This window comes from Bos indicus x Bos taurus, chromosome 10 (genome assembly GCF_003369695.1).
Source record: "Bos indicus x Bos taurus breed Angus x Brahman F1 hybrid chromosome 10, Bos_hybrid_MaternalHap_v2.0, whole genome shotgun sequence".
Taxonomy (NCBI): domain Eukaryota; kingdom Metazoa; phylum Chordata; class Mammalia; order Artiodactyla; family Bovidae; genus Bos; species Bos indicus x Bos taurus.
Genome location: NC_040085.1, coordinates 76,306,972 through 76,333,336, shown reverse-complemented (window position 1 = coordinate 76,333,336; position 26,365 = coordinate 76,306,972). Strand labels below are relative to the sequence as shown.

General features: G+C 43.4%; 1 protein-coding gene and 1 long non-coding RNA gene across 7 annotated transcripts in view; both read right to left on the bottom strand.

Moving 5' to 3' along the window:
* Positions 1-743, bottom strand: part of PCNX1 (pecanex 1) — a 184,376-nt gene extending 183,633 nt beyond the window's left edge. For 5 of the 6 annotated variants that reach the window (XM_027552305.1, XM_027552307.1, XM_027552306.1 and 2 more), the window contains exon 1: positions 239-743. In XM_027552305.1, the coding sequence (XP_027408106.1) occupies positions 239-391 (153 nt within the window). In that variant the 5' untranslated portion in view covers positions 392-743. The remainder of the gene's footprint in view (positions 1-238) is intronic. The other variant, XM_027552310.1, reaches the window with a different exon arrangement.
* Positions 744-17,541: 16,798 nt separating this feature from the next.
* Positions 17,542-24,533, bottom strand: LOC113899538. The gene is made up of 3 exons (XR_003512931.1): positions 24,439-24,533; positions 20,186-20,331; positions 17,542-18,049 (listed from the first exon to the last, which is right to left on the bottom strand). It is a non-coding gene; the product is annotated as an uncharacterized LOC113899538 (long non-coding RNA).
* Between the last annotated feature and the right edge of the window lie 1,832 nt (positions 24,534-26,365).

The following is a 26,365-nucleotide window of genomic DNA, read 5'->3' as shown; positions in this document are numbered from 1 at the left end:
GGGGAGCGGGGGAGGGGGCGCGCTGGAGCGAGAGCAGGGCGGCTGGCCCTTAGGGGCGCGGGATGGTGGGGGTGCGCGTGCCGGAGAGGGGAAGAGGGTACACACACACACACACACACACACACACACACACACACCCGGTCCGGAGCCAGGGAGGCGCGACCGCCCGCCGGACTCGGGAAACCCGGCCCGCCAGAAGGGGAAGGAGCCACCCTCCTCCCCGCCCCCACACACTCACCATGTAGAGGGTGAAGGGCAGGCCGAGAAGAAAGAGCCACAGGTAGAGGTGCAGCGCGTTCACGAAGGTGGCCTGGTGCGGGTCGTAGTACCAGCCCCCGCTGAGCGCGGCCCACACCCCCTGCCGGAGGATCTGCAGCGTCTGCGACCCCATCCCCACCCGGCGCCGCCGCCGCCGCCGCCGTCCCCGCCGCCGTCCCCGCCCCGGCCCCAGCTCTGCCTCCCGGTCGCCGGAGCCCGCAGCTGCCCCGTCTATCCCCCTCCGGAGCTCCGGGAGAGCCGGCCGGCGCTTCGGCGGTCGCTAGGGCTGCCGCAGCAGCAGGAGGAGGAGGAGGAGGCAGCGAACGAGGAGGAGGAGACCGAGGAGGAGGCGGCGAGCGGCGGGGCGGAGGAGAGCGGAGAAGAGGAGGAGACCGGCCTCCACAGCGCCGCCGCCATCTTGTCTCCTCACACCCGGAGCCGGAGCCAGACCCCCGCCGACGGCGGCCTGCCAGCGCCGCCGCCGCCGCCGCCGCCGCCGCGACCCCCGCCGGCCGCCAGCCCTAGGCCCGGCGGAGAAGGAGGCCCGGCGCCCGGGAAGGACCGGGAGCAAGCCGCGCCCCCTTCCAGCTCCTCCTCTCCTCTCCCTCCGCCCCTTGGGCTGGTCCCCGCGGGTGCGCCTCCTGCCGGTGCCCGGGGGAAGCGCGCGCAGTCGCGGGCTCGGGCCGGGGGCGGGGGCTGCCGAGGTTCCGGGGAACGCGAGTCCCTGCTGCGGCAGACCCCAGTGCGCTCCCGGTACCCGAACCTGGCCCGTTCCTCACACTCTAGAAAGCGGGTCTTTTACCCCCTGAAAGCTTGTCCTTAGAACCTAGTTAGCATCCTAGCTGACGTTTCATGATATTTAGAAAAGACCTAAGGAACAAGAGGCTCATATCTGAGCTACTCATTGAAGGCCCGAAAGAATTAGGTACAGCTGATGACGGTTGAAAACGACAAACCACCCGATTTGAGCAAGAACTATGTTGGCCCATAAAGCGAGCTAGAGGCCCTTGACTAAGGAAAATAGCCACGGCCAGGACTGAACAGATTTACTACTTCCCACGACAGATGAATTAATAGAAGCTGCAAGAGATGTGAAAGCATAGGGTGGAGAGGTTGAGCATTGTATACGGTGATTTTATTTTTATAACGTGCTGTGACTTGTAGCAGTTTTTTGTGTGTGTGTTTTTTAATGGGCCAGTTTAAACAGGATTGAAAGATTAACTGTGACTCCACCCCAAGTCACAATAGGGTCTTGTACTTTTCTTTTTATAACTGTAAAGAATGGGAATCATTCTTGGCTCTGAGTAACATTTGTAAGGCGTGTCTGATCTCATTGAACGAGATTTTCAAAAAAAGTTTGAGTTTATGATAGCAATAAAAGTACTCTCTACTCCTGTATTAAAGTTACTGTAATTAATGAGAAAAGCAAGACAGTCCAAAGAAACCGGGGCTGACGTTTTAAGAAGATTGAAAAACCATTGCAATGTCTCCAGAGTCATACCACTTTCCCGTTAACACATTTCCACACCCATTTCATTTGACCTTCACAATACTCCTGTAAGGGGAGCATAGCTGCTGCTGCTGCTGCTAAGTCGCTTCAGTCGTGTCCGACTCTGTGCGACCCCATAGACGGCAGCCCACCAGGCTCCCACATCCCTGGGATTCTCCAGGCAAGAGTACTGGAGTGGGGCGCCATTGCCTTCTCCAGGCTACCCTTATTTATGGGTTAGGAAACACAAGCTCAAAGAAACCAAGTGATTGTCTGAGTTCTAGATGGAGTTGAAAAGACCTCTGGCACCAGCAGTCATCCTAACTGCATGGACTGAACTTTGGAAGTTTATTTTTCAGTACTCTCCACCTTACACATTCAGATAAGAATTTGAACTGATCAATAACTGCTCCGCTTCAGGTCACCTGGGGCCCATTTAAACATATAACCAGTTGTTTTCAAAGTGTCATCCCAGGACCAGGTGTGTCAACATTGCCTGAGAACGTGTTGGAAATGCAGATTCTCAGGCATCACTCCAGAGAAAGTCTGGGTGTGAGACCTAGATTTCTGTTCTAACAAACCCTCCAGAAAATGCTTCCCTGGTGGCTCAGATGGGAAAGAATCTGCCTGCAATTCAGGAGACTTAGGTAGGGATCCCTCGGTTGGGCAGATCCCCTGGAGAAGGAAATGGCAACCCACTCCAGTATTCTTGCCTGGAAAATCCCTTGGACAAAGGAGCCTGGTGGGCTGTAGTCGATGAGGTTGCAAAGAGTTGGAGACAACTGAGCAACTAACACTTTTCCAGAAGATTCTAACATACCTTAAAAGTTGAGACTACATTGTAGAACACCATCCCCAGCCTTGATTTCATTTCCTTATAAGCAAAAAGAATTGAAAGTCCAATAACATATCTTGAAATTAAGAGACCTGAATGAACACTGGCCAAAATATACTTTTAAATGTATTAATGGAACTTCCCTGGTGGTCCAGTGGTTAGGACTCTTTGCTTCCAATGCAGGGGGCATGAGTTCAATCCCTGTTCAGGGAACTAAGATCCCACATGCTGTGTGGTGTGGCCCAAATTTTTTTTAATTTTTAATTAAAATATATTAATATAATAAAACAAAATTAAGGTAAAATATGCAATCTTACAATTAAAAGAGTGGCCTAGAGTTTTTGTCACAGACACACGGCTTTGTCAAGTGTTCATTTGTTTCTCCTAAAAGAGGAAAGCTCTCTGAGCAGGTTTTGGAAGTGATCCCAAGCTTTTCCAACACAAAGAAAAATGTAAACAAGGATAAAATTCCAATACCAAATCAGTTTCCACATCAACAAATATCTGCTGTAGTTTAATGTAAAAGAATTAGCTGTAATGGGGTGAGGTGGACTGGAAGAATGGAGACCAGAACGAGATACAACCATGGAACTGAAGGCAGACTCAGTTGTTGTGATGAATGTGCATCCAGAAGACAATATTTGGAGGCTACATTACCAGCAGCAGCCAGGAAGGCAGCCAGGATCAGGATGGTTCAACACAGAAAATGTAAGCCAATGGGCAGCTGCTGTGCAGCCTTGGAAACCCAGGAACAGACAAAAATTGGGAAATTAGCAAGCATTAAGAAAATGTGTTGGGCTTCCCTGATGGCTCAGTGGTACAGACTCCTCCTGCCGATGCAGGACACATGGGTTTGATCCCTGATCCGGGAAGATCCCACGTGACTGCGGAGCAACTAAGCTCATCGTGCCACAATTATTGAGCCCATGCTCTAGAGCCCAGAAGCCACAACTACTGAAGCCCACTCGCCTTAAAGCCCGTGTTCCTCAACCAGAGAAGCCCCTGCAATGAGAAGCCTGGACACCGCAACTAGAGAGTAGCTCCTCTCCCTGGAACTAGAGAAAAGCCTGCACAGCAATGAAGACCCAGCACAGCCATAAATAAATAAAATTTTTAAAAGAAAATGTATTATTTATAGTAAGACCTCAAGCTCAGTGCTGTCTCCCAGGTCTGGATTCCTCTGCCTTTGGGGAACTGATGAAACAGAATTGAGATTCTTGAGAGGAGGTACAGGGCAAGTTTAGAAGACAAGGACTTGGGGCAACAAGACAGGTATCCAAAGGCAAGATCTGACAGGCAGAGGAAGACTTAGAAATGAAGGAAGAACTTAACACCTAGAACTGAGGATTGCATTTCATGTTGATCCTGGTTGTATTATGCTGAGGTTCTAGAGTGTTAATTGGTTCAGTTCAGTCACTCAGTCGTGTCCAACTCTTTGCAACCCTATGGACTGCAGCACACCAGGCCTCCCTGTCCATCACTAAATCCAGAACTTGCTCAAACTCATGGCCATCGAGTCAGTGATGCCATCCAACCATCTCATCCGCTGTCATCACCTTCTCCTCCTGCCTTCAATCTTTCCCAGCATCAGGGTCTTTTCCAGTGAGTCAGTTCTTCACATTAGTTGGCCAAAGTATTGGAGCTTCAGCATCAGTCTTTCCAATGAATATTCAGGACTGATTTCCTTTAGGATTGACTAGTTTGATCTCCTTGCAGTCCAAGGGGCTCTCAAGAGTCTTCTCCAACACCACAGTTCAAAAGCACCAATTCTTCAGTGCTCAGCTTTCTTTATGGTCCAACTCTCACATCCATACATGACTACTGAAAAAACCATAGCTTTGACTAGACAGACCTTTGTTGGCAAATTAGTGTCTCTGCTTTTAATATGCCGTCTAGGTTGGTCATAGCTTTTGTTCCAAGGAGCAAGCATTTTTAATTTCATGGCTGCAGTCACCATCTGCATTGATTTTGGAGCCCAAAAATCCAATTGGGCTTGGAAACCCAAACAATTCCATTGTTTCCCCATCTATTTGCCATGAAGTGATGAGACCAGATGCCATGATCTTCGTTTTTTGAATGTTGAGTTTTAAGCCAGCTTTTTCACTCTTCTCTTTCACTTTCATCAAGAGGCTTTTCAGTTCCTCTTCACTTTGAGCCATAAGGGTGGTGTCATCTGCATATCTGAGGTTATTGATATTTCTCCCTGCAGTCTTGATTCCAGCTTGTGCTTCATCCAGCCCGGCATTTCACATGATGTACTCTGCATATAAGTTTAATAAGCAGGGTGACAATTTTCAGCCTTGACGTACTCCTTTCCCAATTTGAAACCAGTCTATTGTTTCATGTCCGGTTCTAACTGTTGCTCCTTGACCTGCATACAGATTTCTCAGGAGGCAGGTTCCCTCCAGTATGGCTAGGATTGATCCAAGCACCTAGAATTGGGAGTCACATGGCACTAGTCACTCAGTTAAAAGGGGTCAGTAGGATGAGCAGGCCTAGAAGATAGAAAAGACAGTTACAAACTATATCTTTCATCTCTGAACTGGTAAAAGCATTTTAGAAAAATGCTAATTAACTGACTTAGGGAGTTAGCCATTGAAAGAATTCAGTGAAATGGATGACCTTTCCCAGAGACTGACTCAGTCTTTGGGGTGGAGGTGGGAGGGAAAAGAATCCTACAGTGCTTTTACCTGTAACTTTCAAAGTGTTTATGAATGTTGCCACAACAAGCTTCCAGTTTTATAAACAGGAAGCTGAGACACAGAAAGGTAACCCTGTCATATCCATAAACTATCAGAGCAAGACAAAAACTGAGGAATCTAATTTACTAAGTGTTAACACTCTTAGACATGAAATTAAAAGACGCTTACTCCTTGAAAGGAAAGTTATGACCAACGTAGATAGCACATTCAAAAGCAGAGACATTACTTTGCCAACAAAGGTTCATCTAGTCAAGGCTATGGTTTTTCCTATGGTCATGTATGGATATGAGAGTTGGACTGTGAAGAAGGCTGAGCGCCGATGAATTGATGCTTTTGAACTGTGGTGTTGGAGAAGACTCTTGAGAGTCCCTTGGACTGCAAGGAGATCCAACCAGTCCATTCTCAAGGAGATCAGCCCTGGGATTTCTTTGGAAGGAATGATGCTAAAGCTGAAACTCCAGTACTTTGGCCACCTCATGCGAAGAGTTGACTCATTGGAAAAGACTGATGCTGGGAGGGATTGGGGGCAGGAGGAGCAGGGGACGACAGAGGATGAGATGGCTGGATGGCATCACTGACTCGATGGACGTGAGTCTGGGTGAACTCTGGGAGTTGGTGATGGACAGGGAGGCCTGGCGTGCTGCAATTCATTGGGTCGCAAAGAGTCGGACACGACTGAGCGACTGAACTGAACTAAACACTCTTAGACATGCATGCATAAAAGCCATTAATAATGTGACACTTAACATGTCAAAGTTAGCAGCAATGACTTACTACCAAACCACCACCTGACATTTGCTCATCTTTCAGCTAATTCTATTAAAATTGTACTTCCTGATCAGTTCATAGGCCCCTTGAGAACTGGAAAGGCTCTGACAGCAGATGCTCTCTCCTGCCTGGAAGGGCCAAAGCTGAGCGTGCAAAATTTTCTAACAACCCCCCACCCCGCAAGCCCACCTTGGAGCGGAGGCATACAGACTACAGCTCTGGTCAGTTTATGCAGTAGCAATGATCTGCTTAGCCACCTGTCCTGCCAGCAACCTAAATGCAGCAGGTATCCATGTCTTCTTCCACACACACCCTGGACCAGCTCCTCTCATTTATTTCTCTTGGTGAAACCAACATTTCCCCACTCACTCAGGCTTAGAACCTCCTAGACCCTTTGCCATATCTAGTTTCCTAGTCTTACTCTTGCTTGATCCTTCCAAGACATTGCCAGATCCATCAATCTGATGAGTACTGTTATAAACTCAGACCAAATAGCCTCTTGCTGCCTCCAATCTCTCTTCAAAACCATTCTGCATTCCACCAACCAAGTCATCTCCCTGATTCACTTTGCCCATGCCTCTCCTTTTCTCAGAAGCTTTGCATTCCCTTCTGGTGCCTATGGTACTAAATCCACACTCCTTAGCCAGGCAGGCAAGGTCCCCCACAACCTGAATTACTGTTTTCTCTAACTTAGCTCTTGTTATTTCCCCAACATAAAACATTTTTAACATCAATATCAGCATATGCATTTATTTTTATTTATCAAACCACTGATTTATCAGTGTCTACCTCTATGCTGTTGCTGATGCCACTTGCCTTATCTAGAAAACCTTCCTCTTCCATCTGCCTACTAAGATTCACTATGACTATTTCAAACCCACACATTATTTTTTGAATAGCCTAGAGTACTCATATGTTCCATTCATTTAGCACCTAAATGTATGCTTCTTTATATTCCTCCACCTAAACTACATTCCTTGAGGGTAAGGCACTTCTTAGCTCATCACACCATGCCTAGTAGTAAGCTGTTAAGATCAATTGACACTTGGTCAGTGTAACATGAATAAATAAACACAGAAAGCAATGACTTTTCAATTAAAGACTTTAGTCTGTTTTAGCTTTCAGTTGGTAACTCTTCAACAATCAAAAGCATTTCAGCAGTTTAGAAGAAATATGGAATAAATTATAATAAATGGAAATATGGAATAAAGGTCAAGATCATTTGTAAGAGAAGGGAAATGCCCTAGAATTCTTCCTTGATTCTCTTTTTAGTCATTTGCTGTATACCACTTTATATTACATCAGGAAAATGAAAGTCGAAGGGTGGCTGAGGCAAGAGTTAGGGGAGTACGGACCTTTCCAAGTCTTACATAAATAGAATCATAAAATCCCAATATCTGTATATGGAGCTAAGTAAGTAAAATAAGAGAAACTCATCCTTCTTGGAAATTTCATCTCAATCTACTCTGGCTTTTTTTTTTAATGTCAATTCCATATGATGAGCACTTTAGAACATGTTTTAATTGACACTAGTTCAGTAATTCTCACTATAGTTTTGTGTCATCCTAAGGTTATCTAATGTTGTATATTTAAAAACCCAACTCACACACAACACTTTTGGGATAGGGCAATGAAAAGGAAGGGGACATACATAGGATACTGGAAAAAAACCCGAATACCAGAAATCCCTGAATTATAAACCAAATGCATTATTTCCCACCTTTTGCCATTAAAGCATTCTTTTATGTCAGATGTCTGATGTGTTTAGCTGCACCATATTAAGGAGCTGGTTTACCATTCTGATTCAGCCAGGGTAGCACAATTCCAGCAGGACCTATTGGGCCAACTGATGAAACTGGGTGATCCCATGTAAAGCTCACCTGATTAGTATTTACTAGTGTCATCTAGAGCATCTGCCTGTAGTTATACAGAAATGAGAGAGGTGTCACCTCTGGAAGCTGGATGTCTGGCTCCCCTAGCAAGGAGTACCCAAGAACATTTTTTGGTGGGAAGCAGTATTTGGTTGTAGAAAGACAGTGGGGTGTGGAATCAGATAAACCTGTGTTTCAATCCAAAGCCTGGTACTTTCTATTTAGCGCTAGCCCCAAGTCAAAAAATTCAAGCAGAATTCAAGAATCCTTGGGAATTTAATGTTGTAGACTCTGCATTTAGTTTGAGTACTGCAGCTTTTTTTCTACTGGCAAAAATGAGCAGCCCAACAATCTAATACTAAAAAGATTTTATGTTTGGAGATTTTATACAACTTTGTGGAAACCTTGACACCACATGGGAATATATTTCTTACGAGTTTTGTTTGTTCATTTGGTTTGACTTGGTTTTGTTTGGTTTTGATTTTTGCTTTTGTTTTGCTTATTGTCACTGGGATTCAGCAAGTGTTAATTTACATAACCATTTTCTAATTATGCAAATAGAGTATATTTTGTGTATATGTTCCAAGGGAGTGGTATAGTCAGGATAAAATCTCTCAAAAAAATTAGTAGAGATCACAATGCAAAGTGAAACTTTCCTGTTTTTCTAGTTTTCTCATTCTTTTTCTCTAAGTATTTTCATCTTTTAAGCTCAATATGCTCTTAAGTCCCATGACAGGTGTTTTGCAATGGTTAGTCCATGAACCACCCAAATCACAATCTTCTATTAAAAACATGGACTTCCTAGTTATGGCACATCAATACATAGGGTGTTGAAAAACTCCTCCAGTGTTGGGAATCCCTGAATTAGAGAATGAATATAAACACCCATTGTTTTCCATCTTTTGATATTAAAAAAAAAGTAGAATGCTTAGCAACCAATAGATATTGAAATAGCTTCAGTGAACTGACATGGATGGATCTTTATGATATATGGTTGCTGCTGCTGCTGCTAAGTCGCTTCAGTCGTGTCCGACTCTGTGCGACCCCATAGATGGCAGCCCACCAGGCTCCCCCGTCCCTGGGATTCTCCAGGCAAGAACACTGGAGTGGGTTGTCATTTCTTTCTCCAATGCATGAAAGTGAAAAGTGAAAGTGAAGTCGCTCAGTCGTGCCCAACTCTTAGTGACCCCATGGACTGCAGCCTACCAGGCTCCTCCGTCCATGGAATTTTCCAGGCAAGAGTACTGGAGTGGGGTGCCATTGCCTTCTCCATGATATATGGTTAAGTGCAATTAAAAAGTGTGAAACAGCATGTATAATATACTGTTGTTTGTAATACAGTGGGCTTCCAAGAAGGCACAGTGGTAAAGAATCTACCTGCCAGTGCAGAGACACAGGAGATGAGGGTTCGATTTCTGGGTTGGGAAGATTCCCTGGAGTAGGAAAAGGCAACCCATTCTAGTTTTCTATACTGGAGAATTCCATGGATAGAGGAGCCTGGAGGGCTACAGTTCATGTGACGCACAAAGAGTTGGACATGACTTAATGACTGAACACACACATATTTGTAATATATATATATAGAGAGAGATTATATATATAGATCATATATGATTATATAGAGAGAGAGATCATATATGATCATATATATTGAAATATATGATTATATATTTCATGTCCCTAATGAGACATCTGAGAAAATGACAATAGAAGTACATCTGTACATGATTACTGGAAAAACCATAGCTTTGACTATATGGACCTGCATTGGCAGAGTGATGTCTCTGCCTTTTAATACGCTGTCTAGGTTTGTCATAGCTTTTAATTTCTTGCTGTGGTCACCATCTTCAGTGATTTTGGAGCCCAAGAAAAGAAAATCTGTCACTGCTTTCACTTTTTCCCCTTCTGTTTGCCATGAAGTGATGGGACCGGATACCACGATCTTAGTTTTTTGAATGTTGAGTTTCAAGCCAGCTTTTTCACTCTCCTCTTTCACCCTCATCAAGAGGCTCTTCAGTTCCTCTTCCCTTTCTACCATGAGTGGTATCATCTGCGTATCTGAGGTTGTTGATATTTCTCCCAGCAATCTTGATTCCAGCCTGTAACTCATCCAGCCTGACATTTCAAATGATGTGCTGTGCATAAGCATTAAATAAATAGGGTGACAATATACAGCGCTGACATACTCCTCTCCCAATTTTGAACCAGTCAGTTGTTACATGACACATGTTACCCATTTGAAAAAAGCAGTTAAGAACTAGGCTGTACTTGAGACTTACTAAATTGAAATCTCTGACATGGGGCCCAGAGAACTGCTTTTTGGACAAGCTCCCTGTTCTGCAAACTGGTATTGAGGACTACTGTTTCTGACTTTTTCTTTTAAAAAACACCCTCCTTCTTTTCTTTCTCCTGACTCCCCCACCCCGCCCCCCACAATAACCACTTCTCCTCCCTTCACCTCCTTATCTAGGGTAAGTCTCGTGGTTTTGCAGTTCAATCTTTCCATGACCGGTGCTTTCTCACTTCGTTACCTCCCACCATTGTCATGAAACCAAGCCTAATACTGGACCTATCTGCCTTTGCTGCCTGCAGCACACAGGCTAACTTTCCAAGTCCTAATCTCAGCTTCTACCTGGATTCTTTCTGGTAGTTCTTTGTATCTTATTTAGTGCCGGTTGCATCCGACTGAGCGACTTCACTTTCCCTTTTCACTTTCATGCATTGGAGGAGGAAATAGCAACCCACTCCAGTGTTCTTGCCTGGAGAATCCCAGGGATAGGGGAGCCTGGTGGGCTGCCGTCTATGGGGTCGCACAGAGTCGGACACGACTGAAGCGACTTAGCAGCAGCAGCAGCAGCAGCATCCTTCTTAATGACTGTAAAATATCTTACCAATGCTCTCAAGACATCTCTAACATTCTTACTCCCATAGTACAAAGAAAACAGAGGATATTGGACTGTACTCTCCATTTCCTACCCTTCTACTTCTCAATTGATCTATACATGCATGCATCTTTTTTTCTTCTTCTTCTTCTCTTAGTGGATGAGGTGCTGTTCTGCATAAGGAAATGGTTCCACCCATGCTCTGGACCCATCATTTGCAGTCTCTAACTCAGACTGTCAACCCTGGTCCCTTAGGCACCACAAGCATTCTCTTTCTACTGGCACTTGCCTTGAGCCTATAAACAGGCCCTCTCACCCCTAAGCCTTCTGTCTACTCCAGCTTCTACTCTCATTCCCCTCTCCTTCTCAGCCAAGTCTCTTAAGGGTGAAAGAACATTCCTCATCTTCCTTTAACTTAACTCTTTAACTTCCTTTAACTTTAACTTAACTCTCATCACTACTCATGCCCTAGTTACAGCGTCCAACAGGCACCTTGCAGTCCCTATCTTAGGAAGTCCTTTTGCTTCTGGATCATTGCTATCTTTTCCTGGTTTTCTCTGACTTTCCTGATTACCCTAGACTCAAGGGTCCTTTATGGAGATCTCATCTTCCTTCTTCTTTTCAAAGGTGGCCAATGGTTTAATACAGAAAAAAAAAAAAATCTTGTTATCTACCTCCAGAATTCTCCTTGGCCCAGAAGATCCTAAAGCCTCCCAGTCTCAATCCTGTAATGACCCTCAGCTTGTGGGGATTACCAGAAAATGAAAACAAACTCCATATGAGGGGTGTTCAGAAATATGACATCTCAGAAGTATTTGTAAAAATCAGTCTCAAGAACAGAAAAAATGAACTCTGCTTCAAAATTACAGCTGTAATCTAAATTTCCTTTTTCCATTTTATTTTAAATCTCTCACTCCTAACAACCTCAGGTTTACAAGAAATTCTTAAACTTCCTAATTTATGAAGAGCGTTTTATAAGCAGTTATTTATTTTTTAGCCTTCAGGCTTGTATTTTGAAAACCTGACATTGACTTACTGGGGGTTTGCTTGGCCCAGCCTCTCTACCATTCTGCTTTCACATGGCCTTTGGGGCTGGTATGTCATTTTTCACCATGAAAGTAATACATTCTCCTTTTTAATCTGAGACAATGTGCAGAAAGGAGATGAAACTTTGTGACCCCTTCCTGGGTCACAGCCACTGTAAAGTTTGGTATGTTCCTCCTCAGTGTCTTCACCTCCTCCTCCCAATTATTTCTGCATCATATTCTAATTGGAGTTCAGAGCCTGATTTGGAAAGTTTTTATGTCAACACACGCCATGTGCCTTGGCAGTTTGCTAAGTCTGAGAAACTTCAGAAGGCATTTGTTTTTCCTTCTGACTTACCCATGTGTTTCACTTCGATTCTTGGAAACATACTCCTCTGTGCAATCTGGGTATTAGCCTATGGCTCTGAGTAACAGAAAATTCAACTCGCATTCACCTAAACAATAAGGAAAAGTGTCGCTTCAGACAACTGCAACTCCAGGGGGTGGCACAAGCTTCAGAGACAGTTTAATTAGTGTCTCTAGGGATCTATTTTCCTACAGTACCCTGAGATGACCTCCTGTATGTGTTGGCTTTGACCTTGGACCACTTCCTTCACAGATGTGAAATGGCTGTAGCGGTTACTGGTTTCACATAGAAATGTCATGAACTTGGGTGAAGTTCACCTAAGAGCAAGGAAACTTCTTTTCCAGGAGCCTCTAGCATTCTTGAGTCAATTCCTGTTCTCAGGGCAATGCCACACACTGACTTTGGCCGTGGTTCCTGGACCAAGTACTGCCATGGGAATGGAATTACCCTTAGACCAGACAGTCCCAGATATGGACTGAGACACAAAGGGTATGTTGGGAGGGGCGGATGCCTGACTAAAACTGGGTTATGTTAAAGATCAGAGAGGAGGAACAGAGATTGAGCAGACAAACATACATGGGTTTGGAAACTCAGCCATTCAATGCATTTATTAAATTTACTTTATTTAATGTATTAATTGACTTATTTATACATTCTTGGCTTATTATTCATTTCATTTTTTAAAGCTTTGATAGACGATACTTCATATAGTTGAATATCCAAAACAAAAGAATATACAGTGATGACTCCGGCTATACAGACATATTTTATGTATATTTAAGGAAAATACATACATACATATATATGCACATATACATATATGCTCTCTTTTTGCACACAAAGCATAACACGTTACACACACCCTTCTGTACTTTGCTTTTTTTTTTTTGCTGCATCGTTCAGCTTGTAGGATCTTAGTTCCTCAACCAGGGGATCCAACCCAGGCCCCTGGCCAGAAGAGAGAGGAGTCCTAAGTGGACTACCAAGGAATTCCTAACGCCTTGCTTTTGCACTTAACACTATATATTGGAGATGATTATATTATATTATAATCATCTCCAATATATAGCAAACAAAGAGCTTCATCACTCCTTTTTCACTACATGATGTTCTATTGTATCTAATTATACAGTACATACATATGAATGTGCCACGATTAATTTAACGCCTATGGTTAAGCATTTAGGTAGCTAATTTTTTGCTTTTAAAACATGGCTATAATGGATAATATTGCATTTTGCACATTTGGCAAATATCTAAAGCATGAATTTGTAAATGTAGAGTTAATGCCAGTTGCTCTATCTAGCTGTTGTACCAGTTTATACTCCCACAAGCAGGGTAGGAAGTGCCTGTTTCAGAGCACCCTCATCCACAGAGATTTGTATCGGATTTTTGGGTCTTCACTAATTTGATCATTGAAAATTGATATCTCGGTATAATTTTAAAACTTTACAATTTTTTTTTGATTGTGAGTGAGGATGAATCACTTTCATTTGTGCTTTCTCTTCCAGGCCTTGCCTGTTCATATTCTTTGCCCATTTTTCTATTGCACTGCTGATCTTTTCATTTCCAGTTTGTCTGAGTTCATATGCCAAGGAAAATTAGTCTTTGGTCTGTAATAGAGCTTGAAATATTTCCATCCAGTTTGTCATTTCGACTTTGCTTAGGGTTTTTCTATGCTGAAAATTTCATTTTATGAAATTGAACATATAATCTTTTCTTTTCTTTTACGGTTCTGGATTTACAGCCACAATGAGAAAAGCTTTCCCTACTTGATGATGAATAACTCGCTTTTAGCTTCTTCTAAAAGACAAGATGGTTTCATTTTAAACATTTAGATATTATATCTACTTAGAATTTATCCTGGTTAGCTGTGAGGAATCAGTCCAACTTTGATTTTTTCCCTATTTGATTAACTTTAATTTTATGCTATTTAATAATGATACCCTCTCTTGTTTTGTGACACTCAAGGTACTGCCAATACTCTATAAATGTTTTCTAAAAATCTAAGTTTTCTTGACTTTAGTTAGCAAAACAATAGCTCAGAGAGCTTCTGTAACTCATCGTAGACCGTAGTATATTTTGGAGGTTAGGGAGATGATGGGATGGAAATGTCTTGAAATCATACGAAGAATAATGCTTGTTGCATTTCTATCATCACTGCTATTTGGAAATGTGCTTACTCAAGATATGTATTCCCAATAATAACAATTTAAAATGGTAAAGTCTGACTTCAGTGAATTCAGTCACTTAAAACTGGCATATTTAATGTTCTACTTAATAATTTACACTCTTTTTAGACATGGCGTCATTAATCTCCTATAGGCTTGGGGCAGGTAGCTGGCTCCTGTGTGCTTTCTAAGATGCTGCTGAGCCCCGAGTCTTCCAAGGTGAAGCATCTGAGTATCTGAAGCCCCTCTGAGTCTACGCATAGAGAGGGAAGACACATCTTGGATCCTTAAGTGGTAGTTTTTGGCAACGGGACCAACCAAATCCAGATACTCAGGGACACTCTACTAATCTTCCTCTCACTGCAAGGAGAATGTACTAGGCATTGTGATTCTCTAGTGGGATAGAAACTAATATGCATCCAACAGCAACAGTGTCAGGGGCACTGCTGAGTAAAAATCCTTTGACAAGTATAAGCAGACATCTGCTCGAGCTCTGTCACATCACATTAGAGTTGTTTGTTTACTGCTTTGTCTCTTCCAGGAGACTGGGGTCTTTTCTAAGGGCAGAAAGAAGCCTTTGTTTTCTTCGAACTCCTATAGCTTAGTACACTCATCCCTCTCTAGAGGAATGTGTTTATTGCATACTGTCTCTCTTTCTCGGACAGTCTGCTTATATACGCCACTCTTCAATACACACCATTTGTTGAGCAGTTTCTGCATGTCTGCCACTGAATTAAAGCACTTCTCATGCATCACATTTTTAATACTCACAACTGCTCTATGAGGGTGGTACTATTATTTCCCCCATTGTAATACTGAGGAAGAACCGGACATAGAACAACGGACTGGTTCCAAGTTGGCAAAGGAGTACATCAAGGCTGTATATTGTCACCCTGCTTATTTAACTTATATGCAGAGTACATCATTCAAAATGCCGGGCTGGATGAAGCACAAGCTGAAATCAAGATTGCTGGGAGAAATATCAATAACCTCAGATATGCAGATAATAACCTCAGATATGCAGATGACACCAACCATATGGCTGAAAGTGAAGAGGAACTGAAAAGCCTCTTGATGAAAGTGAAAGAAGAGAGTGAAAAAGCTGGCTTAAAATTTAACATTCAAAAAATGAAGACCATCCATGGCATCCAGTCCTATCACTTCATGGCAAATAGATGGGGAAACAATGGAAACAGTGAGAGACTTTATTTTTTTGCACTCCAAAATCAAAGCAGATGGTGACTGCAGCCATGAAATTAAAAGATGCTTGCTCCTTGGAACAAAAGCTATGACCAACCTAGACAGCATATTAAAAAGCAGAGACATTAAAGGTCTGTCTAGTCAAAGCTAAGGTTTTTCCAGTAGTCATGTATGGATGTGAGAGTTAGACCATAAAGAAGAATTGATGCTTTTAAATTGTGGTGTGGAGAAGACTCTTTAGAGTCCCTGGGACTGCAAGGGTATCCAATCAGTCCATCCTAAAGGAAATCAGTCCTGAATATTCATTGGAAGGACTGATGCTGAAGCTCCAATCTTTTGGCCACCTGATGTGAAGAACTGACTTATTGGAAAAGACCCTGATGCTGGGAAATATTGAAGGCAGGAGGAGAAGGAGACAATAGTGGATGAGACGGTTGGATGGTGTCACTGACTCCATGGACATGAGTTTGAACAAGCTCTGGGAGTTGGTGATGGACAGGGAGGCCTGGCACGCTGCAGTCCGTGGGGTTGCAAAGAATTGGCCATGACTGACTGAGTGACTGACTGAATAGTGAGGAAACTAAAGGATTGAGAGGTTAAGTAACTTGCCCACAGTCACACAGGCAAAAAATGGTGGAGCCAAGATTCAAATTCCTGATTGTCTAATTCCAGTGCCCACTGATCTTAATGACTACATCACATTGTTTCTCTCCAGTCTGTTGAAGAAAATTTCCCCAGTCTGTGGAAGAAAAAAAAAATTCTATGTAAAACAGTACTTACACTTCTGCCTTCCAGAAAAATGTCATCATCCAGCCCATGGGATATGGCTTTTTTATGATTGCTGTTATTTGTCTAGGAAAATACTTTGATGTTCCTATTTGAGTAATCCCACTCCCACCCCTCCCAGGGCAAGAGAAGTAGTGAGTGAAACTAAGAAGCCCAAATTACTTCATATATAAAAGGAATAGGGTCTGTGAGTTTATAGCTGGTCAACAGAGACAGCGTAAAGCACCCTAAAGAGATGAACAGGGCACAAGGGAATGACAGCTGGATGGGACAGTGAAACCCTATGTGAGATCATGGTCAGTGAGGAACTTCTATGGTGAGGAAGACTTAAGAAATGTACAAATAAAAAAAAATAAAAAAAATAAAAAAAAGAAATGTACAAATAACCCTGAACCATCAGCAATAGTTTGTGACCCACAGCAAGCACATGTAAGCAGTGTTTTGCCTGGGTTTGCAGAGAGGGAGAAAGAGGAATGGTCCTGGAAGGTGGGCAGCAGAGGCAAGAGTTGAAAGCAACAACTTTCAACTTTCAACTGTTTGGAACAGGCAGTAGCAGTGGAAAAAGCAAGTATCATCAACAGCCCACTGCTAAACAAGACACCCAGAAACCCACAGGAAATACTGCAAGTGACTTTTCACCTGTAATCTAGAGGCTTGAGCAAAACTGACTCCCAAAAGGTGAATGACATAGAGATGGCCGCGTTCTAGTAACCAACTCTTTTCTCCCCTTCTGTGATTGAACCCAACTGCATTTGTTCAGCTGCATCACATAGAAGTTTCTACCAGCGTGCTTATCCTTTTAGTGTCAGTGCAGAGTTTCAGAGTAGAGTTTCAACCTCAGACCTGTTGATATCTTGGGATGAATAATATTGCGTTGTGAAGGGGCTTTAAGATGTAAGCATCTTGTAAGATGTTTAGCAACATCTCTAGATGCCAATATCTCCAAAGCTGACAATAAAAAATATCTCCAGGCATTGCCAAGTGTCCCAGGGCGGGTGGAGAGGTAGAAATCACAACGGCACTATTTTGTGTGAAAGGGGTTCCCAAACATATTCTGAGTGTATCTACTAAGTCACACTAAGTGGTACATCTTTTGAATGTCTTCAGAGTGGCCAGGAGTGATGCTGCAGCAAGTTCTCAGATCTTCACAAATATTTCGATTGTATTCATGTCATAACAGTGTTTCTCTAGCCTACATTACAGACAAAGTGATGGTATTGCCATTACTGGAACATTGTCGTTTTAACATTTCGTACAAATAAAACTTAAGGTTTGGTTATACACCTTTTTCCTCTAAGCAAATGAGCGTTACGTTAGTACGTATCAGGGATGGGTACCCAGCTTTAATATAAATAGTGGCTCCAAGGAACTGAGTAGGGTACTGTCAGAGTCAGATCTGTGGGAAAGGCTGCACAATGAGCTCCAGTGATTCTCCACCTGTGCCTTCTGGAGCTTTCAAGGTGGATGACGTTCACATAAGCAACACACTCTCATAGGAGAACCTAGATTCAAACCTTGGTGAAAACCAACATTCTCCAGGGAAGTGAAGGAGGGCAATAACTTACCATCATAACAACTATTACTCTCTCCACCAGCCACGGTCTTTCAGTGCTGTCGCACAGATAAAACTGATGTGTGTGTTTCCCCAGGTAGCTTCCTGCAATTTGACCCATTCTCCTTGCTCCTAAAGCACATCTGAATACGAAAAAGTGAGAGAGACATCATCTACTCTGATTCATGCTTCTAAAATATATCACCATTACACCTGAAGCTAGTAGAATGTTATATGCCAATTTTACCTTAATATAAATAAACGTATCAACATCAAATCTCATTTCCTGTTAATGACAAATTATTGTGTGATATCTCACAACTGATGGCCATATGGTAGACTCGAACCTCTGGTTGACTAGGAAGGATGTGGGGTTGAGATTCAGAGAAACTGGGTTCCTTTCTGAACATCAACTCACTGTTGCTTAAGAAAGGAAGTCTCTCTGCTGATCTGTAGAATGCATAGTTAAATAACCTCTTTCTTTCAGACTTGTTGAGAGGATTAAATCAGGTTTAAAACAATCTGCTATAAATTGCTAAACAAGTGTCCATCACTATCATGACCTCCCACAACCACCAGTACCTTACACAGGTCACCCAGTCCAACTTTGTAGGGTATCCAGCTTTTTCTTGCTACAAGCCCACAGGAAAAGCCTGCTCAGTGGTGTGGTATGTACATTACATGCTTAAGGTGGAAAAGTGTCTACATTGGAGTGAGTTGAAATACTGATCCAGCCCAAATGTCAAGTCTGCTTAAGCAGCTGCTAATGGAAAGGAATTGCCCCAGCTCTTATTTCTTGCTGCTCCCACAGAGTCAAACGGCAGCTGAGAGCCAAGATTCTCTGCCACCAGTTCCTTTCTCAGCAATATAGGCTAGGCCAGTATCCTGGGATCTGACATTAACAATTACGAATTTCTTAAGCAGCAGCAGACTGGGAAAGGCAACTGTCAGTGTTAAAGAAATACATTGAAACTCAATTTTTTTTTTCTTTTTACAGTAAAAGCCATGAAGATAGACAAATATGCTGAGTTGACTCACCCCCCTCGATATAGAGCAGTCATCTTGATGATGACTCTCATCCTGACGATGCTAAACAGGTGACCTGTTCTGTCAGCGATGAGATCCAGAGCTTTTGGAACACAATGTGTCTCATTATGTCAGCTAGTGGGGGAAAATGTTGACTAAGGCTCTAAGATCCCAAGGGTTTTAATTAATAGGAAAATTTGACTTCATCGCAGTCATTAAATAAATGGAAAGGAAACCAGGAATCAAAATGATAAGGGCGGGTAGCCCAGGCAGGAAGCATGTAGGGAAATGCCCTGCAGGCTTGCATGGGCACTGTTGCAAGTCAAGGCTGGATTGATTAAGAGACTGAAACAGACTCTTGGCCACAAACACAGAGCCTGGAATGTCCACCTTCATTCTCATCCTGTTCTCTTATTGAGCAAACTCCACTTCATCTCTTTATCTTCTGCTTTCCAAGTACTCATCCATCAGCTATTCCACTAATGGCTGCCTTTGCAGGAATGAGAGGCTTAATTATGCTTACCTGTCAGAACAGGATGCAGAAGGTATCTCGTGACATTTCTTACTCTCCTCTCTGCACCTCCATGAACATCTCCTATTCCCAATGCCCAGAATCTGTTCCTCTTTGCTTAAAAACTTCAAACCATCCCCTAAGGCGCACCAGTCTCTATGAAACCTTCCTTGACCTTTCTGGTCATAGTAATTTTTCCTTTTATTGTAACACCTGCAACTTGGTATGTAACACATTTAATAAACACCCAGACATCCTTTTCTCTGTCTCATATGTGCTGACCTTATCTTCCCAAATAGATTATAAACCCCTGAGGACAGGAACCACATCTTAAACTTATTGAAACCGCACACCTAATTCTATGATTTGCCAATTAGCCCAGCTGAGACCCCAGAGTATCTCTCGGATCTGGGGGAGTTTAAGGAGCCCCAAGCTGGCTTCTCTAGAGGAGGGCATCAAATCAGCCCTGCTGTGGGGCCTACACAAACCTTTTCCTTCATCCTAGTCTGTTGCCTAGAGATCAAGTCCCTAGCAGCCTGAATCTGGGTCCCTTTTCAGGGATGTTTGTTCTATCCATCTGTTCCAGATTGGGTGCTGGGCTCCTGCTCCTGTCTGTCCTCCCAAATCCCTCCTCTCAACTGCACTCTGCAGGAATCTGTTCCCATGAGCCCACCATCCACAGCAGCTAGCTTGGGTTTCAGGCTGCCCAGACCTCTCCTCTACATGGTTGTGCTCCACTCACATCTCTTCCCCTTCCTGGCATTACCGGCCAGCCAGCTTCTCAGTCTGACTCTTTCTGCCAAGTCCTTCTGGGAATGTCTGCCTTGCTCCGGGGCTTCTGGCTGGTCTGTGAGTCCTTTCCACTCTGCCATCAACTAAGCCATCATTCTGAAATTAAAAAAAAAATTCACCTGTAAGTTGAAGAAAGCTTGCATATGTGCGTGCAGGCGTGCACACACACACACACACACACACACACACATACACACAAAATTCATTTATCAGTTGAGGAGATTTCCACTACCTTTCTAAATTTATACTCTCCCTTTTTGGGCATTTATCATCATTTCTAGGTCTGCCAATGTCCAACTTGGAATTTTCTTTAAATCAAAGGGGCCCTTAGAGATTGTTTATTTCAACTCTCTTATTTTATTCCTAGTCTCTATTTTACTGCCCTACGTTTATGCTTCTATTTAGAAGCCAGTGGCAGAGGACTCTGCTAATGATAACTTTAGTGAGGAATCCTCCTTGTCTGTTAGCAAATGGCCACAGTGCTCAAAGACCTCATAGAAGGTCTCAACTTGGGAATCAGTTACCACCAAAATGTGTTTATCCGTTGCTGAGATGAGGTCATTTCCTTCTCAGCCCCAGAAAGGAGACACATATACACCGTAAAAGTACACACACACGCTCTCTCTCCTCCTCTCTCTTTCTTTCACTCTTAATGTGATCAGCCAGCTTTCTGTCTGGAACAATCAAAATACCTCCTAGCTGGAATGACAGCATCATTTTCTTGATGCTGAAATAGGAGAGTGATAAAGCAGGTCGCAGCAGGCACAGCAGAAATGCCCTGCTTTTAAGATTCGTATCTCAAAAACGGTGCCTTGAGACCAAAAATGCAAAGCAGGCTGTGTTATATGCTGGCAAAAATATAGTTAAAAGCAGTCACCTCAACCGTGCTTTCAAGCTCTGGAGGAAGAAACACCACTACTAATTTCCCCTCCTCACCCCGAGGTTGCCATGGACACTGGGATTTTCCCAGAGCCATTCCCTTGCTGCGCTTGATGCTATGAGTGGGCTAAGAAAATTGCAGTATTTCCCACATAATGATCTTGCTATAGCTTTGGAGGTACCAAATCTAACATCTGCAGAGTGTGCCTGTCTCTCCCCTCTCTGCTTTGCTTGGTGAGGGAACTCTTCCCTTTACAGAAAACCCCTGGGAATTACCTTCCCACTGCAGGTTTCTAGCAGATTTCCCCCCCACTTTTTACTTTGACTTTTCTTCGAGTAAGGAGAACAATGCTGGGTTAACACTTTAAGAGCAGCAGCAGCAACCATAGGACAGCGCCATTGGGAGGGAAACAGGATAGAACTCAGAAAAGATGCACTTGAGTCCTGAAGTCAGGATAGTGCAAACCCTTCTTTAGAATGCAGGCACTAATGTTAAAATGGGCTTCCCTGAGGGTTCAGACAGTAAAGAATCTGCCTGCAACGTGGAATACCTGGGTTTGATTCCTTGATTGGGAAGATCCCCTGGAGGAGGGCATGGCAACCCACTCCAGGATTCTTGCCTGGAGAATCCCCAGGGACAGAGAGCCTGGCAGGCTACAGTCTATGGGGTTGCAAAGAGTTGGGCACGACTGAGTGACTAAGCACACAGCACAATGTTTAATTAACTCATGTCATCTACAGAGCACTTGGAGTAGAAGCTGCTGCCTTCAAGTAAACATCACTCTATGTGGGGACTTATTCCTGGACACTGGTTGTGAGTCAGTGAAAAACTCCAAATGATCAGTTGCTGTTTTACACTTTCAGTTTATACAACAAATAACAAAAAGGGCTTAGCTCAATTTGCTGGAATCTCCCCACAAGACAGTTCCTTTCTATTCTGAAACCCTGGTTGGTAAATTTTAATTGTAAAAGAGAGGCTTACGTCAAATGAGCAGAAATGAAAGCAGAAATGAGACAATTTATATAGTCTCAGTTTCCATGACTCTCAAAATCATTGATCAGTCAACACACAGCTCAACCAGAAAAACCAAAACCCTTTGTTACAGGCAGAATTCTAAGATGTCCCCCAGGATTTCTGGCCCCTGGTATCCTCAAGATTTCTCGTAGTTGTTGAGTCAAACACTAACCTAGGTGCTGCTGTGAAGAAATTTTGAAGGTGTTATTAAGGTCCCAAATTGGTTGACCTTCAGATAGGGAGATTATCTGGGTGATCTTGACCTAAATTTGCAACTAGAAATCAGAGGCAGAAAAAGTCTCGGAGATTTAAAGTACGGGAAAGGGAGATTCTCCATAGATGGCTTTGAAGATGGAAGAGCCAGGTGACAAGAAATGCAGCGTTTCCAGAATAGCTGAGAGTGGGCCCCTGGTGATAGCCAACCAGGTCACAGGGATCTCAGTCCTCTAGCTGCAGGACCCTGAATTCTGTGACCACCTGTATGAGCTAGTGCAACCCCTAGCTCCAGATGAGAACACAGCCCAGATGATAACTTGATTCAGCCTGGATAGAATCTGAGACAAGTGATGTTCTTCCAAGATGCCTGACCCACCAACACCATAAGATAATAAATGGGAGTTGTTTAAAGGGGTTACATTTGTGATAACTTGTTACTCAGCATGGAAAGCAAATATATACTCTGTAGATGGCATAAAAGTTTCTTATCCAAGACAAAAATCCTAACTCCTCAGAAGAGAGACTGACCCACCATTGTAAATCAGATCTATCAAGTAAGTTCCTTGCTGCTCAAAGTTTGATCTGTGCACCAACAGCACACACACAGCCTGGGAGCTGGTTATAAATGTAGCCTCTCAGAGCAGATCTGCTGAGTCAAAATCCTTATTTTTACAAATCCCCCATGATTCATATGATTTCCCTGGTGGCTCAGCGATAAAGAATCCACCTGCCAATGCTGGAGTCATGGGTTTGCTTCCTGGGTAGGAACCATCCCCTGGAGTAGGAAACGGCAATTCACTCCAATATTCTTGCCTGGAGAATCCCATGGAGAGAGGAGCCTGGTGGGCTACAGTCCATAGAGTCACGAAAGAGATCTAGCAACTAAACAACAATGTGATTCATATGCATACTAAAATGCAAGAGGCACTGGTTACCACTCTAGTTCAGAGCCGGAGAGCTGGAATCAGCAAAACCTGAATTATCACCCTGGCTCAGAGTTTTACTAGCTGTGTGACCTTGGACAAGTTGATGAACTTCTCTGAGCTTCTATTAATCTATAAAGTGGAGCAAACAATATTACCAATTTCATAGGGGGTGCAGTGAGGCTTAAATGGGCCAGCATGTAAAGTGCCCAGTGTCTGGCATGAAGTAAGTAAGGGTTTAATAAATGTTGGTTGTTATTAAATTGGACACTAAGAGTTAAGTGAGCTCAGTAAATAAGGAAAACCGCATCAGCTGGAAACAACGCAGGATCACCGTGGTGAATGTCCTCCTCCGGATAAATACTCCCTCATGGACTTCTCAGAGGCTGCAGAAGGTTGTGACCTTGGATTTCTACCCCAGTAAGCATGCCCTGACACCAGGCTGGGTCAGCATGTCTTTCCATCTTGAAAATCATCTATTGTAACCACCTGTGTCTCCCCTCTTCCCCTCTCAACCTCCTCTGCCAACATTAACCTATTAACCTTGCTGGGCTCCACCTCACTTAGCTAATGAGATCTGACCAGAAACCATAGAGACGGTTGTCAGAACCCCTGAGCAGGTGGTATCCTTGGATATCAATGAGAGCTCACCCCGCAGAAAAGATGAATAGATATGCCGGCCACAGAGCACAAGCTGGATGGCTCTTTTGGTGGAAATCTTAGGTTCTTTTATTTTTGCTGGAGGAAATGGTGACGATGCAGGTAGCATCACAGAACACGAGAACAGATGAGCTCACCGGCGATTATAAATGGCCAGGATCTACGTGAGAGGAGTCATCTGGGATCTGCTCTGGAGAGGCCCAGCTCCCCCTCCTGGCTCCTCTGTTCTTGGCAAACCCTCCTCTCACGTGCTTTATCGTCTCACCCTGAGCCGAAGAAATCTCTACGGTTCAATACAAATCATGAGGATGATGTTGATAATAATAACGGTTCTCATTTGTTGAGAGCTCCGAGTGCCAGGCACTTTCCCTGAATTATTTATACTTGTTATAACAACTCTGTGAGATAGGCATTATTATGTTCCTTTTTAGTCAAGGAAATGGAGGCTCAGAGAGGTTAAGTGGCTCACCCAAGTTTACACAGCAGATAAAGAGGCGTTTGGATACAAACCTGGATCTGCTTACTCTGAAGCCTGTGCCATCTTCATTTTGTCTCCACAACAGAGCTGTCATCCTGATTCCTGGTCTATGCTCTCGACTCTCTGCCCAAACCCAGTATTTGGGTCTTTGATACTTTTGCTCATTCAGCACCTGCTGTTTCTTCTCCTCCTCCTCTCCCGTCCCCTCCTCCCTCTTCCTCTTCTTCTTTTTGCTGAATTATAGTTACTTACAATGTTAGTTTCAGTTTTGTACAGCAAAGTGATTTGGTTATACATATACATATATGTATGTATCTATATTCTTTTTTCAATTTTTTCCATTATAGTTTATTAGAAGATATTGACCATAGTTCCCTGTGCTAGATGGTAAATCCTTGTTATCTATTTTATATATGATACCGTGCATCTGTTAATCCCACACTCCTAACCAATCAGCTTCTGAATTGCCTTTCTTCTGTCCTGCCCAGGGGTGTACTACTTCTGTATCTTGACTTCTCTGCTCAGGTGCTTCCCTCTCTGGCCCCTGGACCTGTGCAGCACTCACCTGTTTCCTGTTGGTTTGTATGGTTCTGATCCAGAGTTTCCTCATCTCACTGCTCCTAAGTGTGCTAACTGGGCCTGACCAATGCAGGGCTAGCATGACACCCCTGTGTGCTCAGTCATGTCTGACTCTTTGCGACCACATCAACTGCAGCCCTCCAGGCTCCTCTGTCCATGGGGATTCTCCAGGCAAGAATCCTGGGTTGCCATGCCCTCCTGCAGGGGATCTTCCCAACCCAGGGATCGAGCCCAGGTCTCCCACATTGCAGGCAGATTCTTTACCAGCTGAGCTGCCAGAAAAGCCCGGCATGACACCCCTAGACTCTGGAAACTATCCCTCCCTCTTGACTCCATCTCACAAGTAGGGTCTCCTATATTCTCCAGCCTGGCTCGTGATTACAGAAGAGAATTTCCTGGATGTTTCAGGTGTTAAAGTAATTAAGCAAAGAGACCATTAGATTAAAGTGGCTCTAACACCTTGGCAGCCTATATAAGAAAACCAAAATCTAAACCAGAGTCCATGCACTCCCAGCCTAGAAAATGAAATTTAAGGACAGTCACAAACAGACACCTATAAGGCACCTGCTTAAGCTATAACCTAGCAAATAAGTTCCTTGCTTTGCTTCCATGTCCTTTCTGTGAGAACCTCTCCAGTGCTCCTAACACCTGTGGTTTGGTGTTGCCTGATTTGAATCACTGTGTGCTCAAATAAACTGAGAACTGTTAGTGTCTTTCCATTTACACAGAAAGACCACTCCACCTAGGTTCTGGTCTCTGTTCCTGCTATACCCTGCCTTGAATATTCTTTCTTTGTTTTAAAACCACACTCTATTGCCCAGCTCATACCTGATTCAGTTCCCACCCTCCTACTCACAAAATAATACCTGGACCTGGAATCACAGCCCTTCACCATCTGGTCTCAACGACCCTTTCAAATTCCAACTCTATTTTCCAGCCAACTGTTCCCTCTCTGTTCTCTGTGATTTTCTTTCAGGCCTTTGCCTCTTGCTGTTCTCTGCCAGGAATGCTTCTTTTCTTTGCATCGTTTCTGTATCATCCAAGGTCTATCTCCAAATCCATCATCAACAAGGTCCTACTATACACCACAAGGAACTATATTCAATATCCCGTAATAAACCACAATAGAGTATGAAAAAGCATATATTTATAATTGAATGATTTTGCTGTACAGCATAAATTAATACAACATTGTTAATCAGCTACTTAAAAATTTTTTGAATCCATCTTCATAAAAATGGCCCTAATCCCCTAGTGGAAAACAGTCTTTTCCTTATGTTGATTGGCTGGGGCACTTTATCTGCATTTTAGTGACACTTAAAAATTTTACACATTTTGCTATAGTTAATTATATACATAATTTTTCTCCCTTTTTGGGCT